General features: G+C 42.1%; 1 protein-coding gene across 1 annotated transcript in view; it reads right to left on the bottom strand.

Annotated features, from left to right (window-relative positions):
• The window catches only part of LOC106535680 (teneurin-1), a gene marked incomplete at both ends in the record, with an annotated part of 47,401 nt that extends 43,410 nt beyond the window's left edge, over nt 1–3,991 (bottom strand). The window contains 1 exon segment of the mRNA XM_014032746.1: nt 3,671–3,991. Coding sequence (XP_013888200.1) covers nt 3,671–3,991 — 321 coding nt within the window.
• Nucleotides 3,992–5,090: the final 1,099 nt, after the last annotated feature.

Below are 5,090 nucleotides of genomic sequence, written 5' to 3'. Positions count from 1 at the left end.
GTGTGTGTGTGTGTGTGTGTGTGTGTGTGTGTGTGTGTGTTTTATGCAGCCCCTTTACATCAATCTCCACCGCCACCAAATAGCACTAACTTTCATTATCGCTGAGAACAGGAGGGGGTGTGAGAGTTTGTTGTGTCGATGGAAAGACATGTGACATCCATAATGCATTTCCTATTAGAGGATGCCACGCATGAACACACCTGGTCCTGTGTCAGAGGGAGATGGACAGGAAGTGGGATGAGAATGAATGGGTTCCTGGAGCTAAAGAGTGAAACAAGTTGCCAAGTAAAGGATATCAATTCACAAAGATTTAAGGAAACAGTTGGATTTGTTTCAAGTGTTTTTTATGTGTAATAAAGAAAATCTTATCCACTGTAGACTTGAGCATATTGGACTGTCTCAATTTGATGGCTAGTCCAAGAACAGCCGAGATCAAAGTGGGTAACTCCAGTCTCAAATTACAGAGATTCATGAGAGCGCCATTTTATAAACCTTTACGAGGCCGCTAATTTTGCATTACAAGGTTATATATTTGGAATTTTATGTTTATTTACATGGATAAAATGCACCAGCAGCAGCAACACACAGCACTTGCAGGTCAAAGGCATCATTAAGTGGGGGTCGGGAAGGGGCGTCAAGGCTACCCCATAAATTTTCTGCCCCTCCTCATTGACACCCCTCTGGCTGATCAGTCTTATATATGTAACATGATTATAAAAACATGAATTTAGTGGGAAAAGACATGTTTCAGTGAGCTGAAGCCTAAATCAGAAGGAGATGCCCTAACTGCTGTACTTTTTAATAAGCCTGGTTTAAACTTCAACAAGACGGGAGACAGCYGATCAGTGATTACGTCATTTTGAGTGTCTTTGTCTTACAGAGTGTTTATAGTCAGGAGGAAGAGGTGGGGAATAAATCGTAATTTCGCCCGATGTAGCACACTTCATGTGCATAGCTAAGCTTATAAACCACAACAGTGATAGGATAGACAGAGGTTGTTTTTTCACTCACTTATAAACCACAAACAGGACCAGACATGAGCAATGTGAGTTCAGTCTGTTGATCTGACAGATGCATGGGGCGACAGTGGCTACAGGAGGTAGGGGTTTGTCCTGTAATTGGTGGGTTGCCAGTTCAAAKCCCCAGCTGTGGCTACAATGTAGTTTACCACCATCAGTGTGTGTGTATGAATGGGTGAATGACTGGTGTGTAATGCTTTGGTGTCCTTGGAGTTGATAAAACGTGCGCAAGTTTAGGCTAATAATCAATTTACCATGCAGGAGATGGACGACCAGAGTCACTTCTTGTAATTCCATAAACCTACTGCTCATTTAGACAAACCCATCCAACAGATCGTGACATTTGAGGTTATGGCTTCGGGGAGCTCATACGCTGCCTTTGGTGATAGTTATAAAATGGGAACGAGAATATTGCTATAAAAAACAGGCTTCTGGAAGCGGACCACATTAAACAAAGTGACGTGCAGTAGAAGCATGCTCTGTTCCACATAAACAAACACGCCCACAAAGTTCACACTGTGAGCCTAACAGGTCTGCAAGACAACCTTCTGACTGGGGGAAATGTACCCGACGGGGGTGTCAGTGGGAGATAGACAGAAGCTACACAATTTTTGTCACGCAACAGCATCAGCAAGGCTTGCAGTTGAAGTATAAACCAATCATCATACCCTACTGTATGACAACTGCGTAACAAAACTGAAACTTTGTTAAAGCTTTTAGTCTGGTGGGACACATCAAAAATATCTGTGGTCCCAATCTGGCTACTTTTTTGAAAATGTCCGAAGGTGCCCCTGATCCTAAAGTCATTTGTGTTTGGAATTTTTTTTTTAATTTTTTACCAAAATGATCTTGTCCATGATTATGCCAATCAAAATGATCAAAGGTTTAAGAGTTTATATAATAGCATTCACAGGAACCATGATTAGAGCTGTTTTAAGATAGCAGTAATCTACGTTGATCTTGGCTATGTTCAGATTAGCCAAGAGCTTGTTAGTTTGGCCAAGCATCAATATTATTTCTCCAAACTGAGTCTGTTCAAGATGCTGTCTGAGGAAGACATTATTTATTTAGAACCTTTACAAAGATACCCACTTGAAAATACAGTAGCTGATCTGCTCCTTTAACTATGAGGTAAGAGTAAAAGAAAGAGCTTGAGGTTGTGTCAAAGTTTTGAGCACCACAGGACGTTCATCATCATGTGACATGTGAAATCCACGCATAAACCAGCTTTTGCGGTGCACTGTGGCAGAAAAAAAACAAAATGCTTTGAACATTTAAATCCTCTACTGCTTCATCCATTCTGTTTCCTCTGAGCAGTCACTTCTGCCTTCTCCGTCTTTGGGATTTTTTTCCACTGACCCTCGATAAGGATGGAGGTCCTCATCTCAAATGGTAATAACTTCTGCGCGCATGCACGCAACCGTCACAAATTGATTACTGTGTAACGCTGCGAGCACTCCTGCTTTCCTTCACCGCCTCACCTCTTGCATCCTGTGATTTATTTCTCCTTTTTTTAAGGGCTGATTCCACGTCCAGTTTGACAGTCATTAAACACCACCCCTGGGTGCAACACAAACAAGCACGTCTTAAAGCACTTTTTCACATGTTCCATCACTCCTTCAGTCGGTTCCCTCCACCTCCCACCATCTTTTTGTGGCACTCGAAACTAGCTTCTCCTTCACCTCTTTTAACCTCAACCACTCATTTCCTTTTATTCTCATTCTAATTATACCATTACATTACCATTTCTATTCTCTCATTTGCATTTTTTGCTCTGCCTGTCTCTTATTCTTTCCATCTCTAATTCTCTTTTCCCCCCACATGCTCTCTCTCTCCTCCCGTATCACCCATCTCCTTCTCAGCCACTGAATTTGTTCCACCTTTTTTGTGGCACATAAACAGACAGCGCCCTTGGGGACGGGTTGGAGAGCTCTGCTTTTGTTTGTGTGCACCTCTAACTAACGCTCCATCTGCAGGGAGCCAAGCCAAGCCCAGCAGTGCACGACAGATAGCTGGCACCATCCCAGACTCTTCTCTGCTTGGCCCCGTATCATCYTCCCCGCCTCTCGACTTCTCCTCCACCTTCCAGGCTCCGTGGTCTTCCCACAGAGGCCGTTGTCAGTTGCCCTCAGGCAGTCAGTCAAGCACTGAAGATGTGTGACCCCTTCAATTTCTTTGCCACAAAGAATTAAAACCAAACCCTGCCCCTGCGTTTCATGGATARTTCCAGTAATGTACTGTGGAAACCCACCATCTTCCCTCAAACTGCATCCGTGGTCAGCCATGAGATCGCTTCCAATACAAGCCCAGCAAATAACCTATAGCACATTTTCTGCGTTAAGTCACATCAAAGAGCCTTCAAAGAGCGAGGAACTCAAGCGTGAGACCCAGTTTAAAAAAAACAGTTTCAATCGTGTAATTTCCCAAGGCTTGGATTTAAACCTTTGAAAAAGGTGTAATGTCATATGTTGTTTTTCTTTGCATTTACCGGCAAGAAATTTCAAATTTTTATAATGAGACTGTTGGGAATATATCAGAAAACACGAATGACAAAGAAGAACCTGGACTTCAGCATATGCGACCTTCAAAGTGAGAGCCAATTTCATGTCAAAAGTGAGAAAAGCAAGAATTAATTTTTTTCCACCACTTACCGTTGTCCGGCTCGGACTTCCTGTCATGCTCGGTGTCAGTCAGAGAAAGGGCAGAGTTAGCACGGCTTGTGAGACACGAGCTCTGCTCCGACTTCAGGCCACGCATCCACATGTGCTGCAGGCCGTGAGCGGGAGAGGGGTCCACCTCGGGCTCCGTGTCCACATCYGAGCTCACGCCGAGAGAATAACCGCGACTGTGATCGTGGGCAGCCGGTCCAGTACGCAGCACCTCTTCCTCTTCCTCTTGATGCTGCTGCTGCTGCTGTTGATGGATGTGGTAGTCTGGGCTCCTTAGCTGCCCACTCTTACAGAAGTCTAAATCTAAAGGAAGAAGAGAGATATAAATTGAGATTACGTTTCAGCAAAGTCATAACACTTTTAACTAGGGGCGTCCAATACCTGTTTTTCTAAAAACAAGTATGAGTAAAAGTACTTCAGTTTGGGTACTCACCAATACGGAAGACCAATATTGAGTACTTACTGAGTTAGAACATAAAAACTACACAATGACTTTTAAAAACACAATTCTTTTATTTAGAACAATCCATCCTTTTAGGTCTACAGCCGCTCTGACTGGATCAAATCAAACTTACAGAATATGTACTACTGCAAAAGTTTTAAAGAACTAAAAATAACAAATAAAATTTGTTTTTCAAACATTTCACTTGAAATGTAAACTGTAACACATTCAATGGACTATTGATACTAGTATCTCAGTATTTTACACTGATATGAGTATAGCTCTCGAGTATTGGAGCATTTTGTATAATCATGAATACATGTAAAAATGCTGATATTGAGCCAGGTATTGGGAGATCACTACTTTTAACACTGTTTTTGTTCATTCAATCACAATTTTGAAAAAATAAATAAATAAAATGGACATCAAAAATCAAAATGCAACAATTAACAAACACAGTAAACGTATTAAAAGATGTAACAAATAAATTGTAACAAATGGTGTCTTTCCAAAAGTGTAAGCTCCCCATGCCATCAACAGGCACTAATGCAGCCCTATATCATCAGAAAGGCTGGAGTTTTTACTGTACACAGATAAAAGGCTGGATGGTCTAGTATGGAGGACATGACATCTGTGGTTTCCTTAAAAAATTATTTATTTGAATTCTTTAATTTGCCTCAGTGCAATTTTTGAGCTGCAGCAGAAAGTAGGCAGCAATGCTTCTGAGGGGTGTTGAAATGTGTGTGTGTGTGTGTGTGTGTGTGTGTGTGTGTGTGTGTGTGTGTGTGTTTGTGTGTGCAGTTGGAGGGGTGGGGGCTACCTGTGCCGTGTTCCTTATTCTGCGCTTATTTACTAGAGCTCATACACTGTTTCTGAGCAGAGGTTATTGTGAAGTAAATTTCTTGATAAGCGTGACTAAGTACCTGGTTGGGGTTGGCTGTAGTTGCTCTGTCTTTCCCG

The sequence above is a fragment of the Austrofundulus limnaeus genome, unplaced genomic scaffold, assembly GCF_001266775.1.
Source record: "Austrofundulus limnaeus strain Quisiro unplaced genomic scaffold, Austrofundulus_limnaeus-1.0 Scaffold1527, whole genome shotgun sequence".
Taxonomy (NCBI): Eukaryota; Metazoa; Chordata; class Actinopteri; order Cyprinodontiformes; family Rivulidae; genus Austrofundulus; species Austrofundulus limnaeus.
This window is presented reverse-complemented; position numbering and strand designations above follow the sequence as displayed.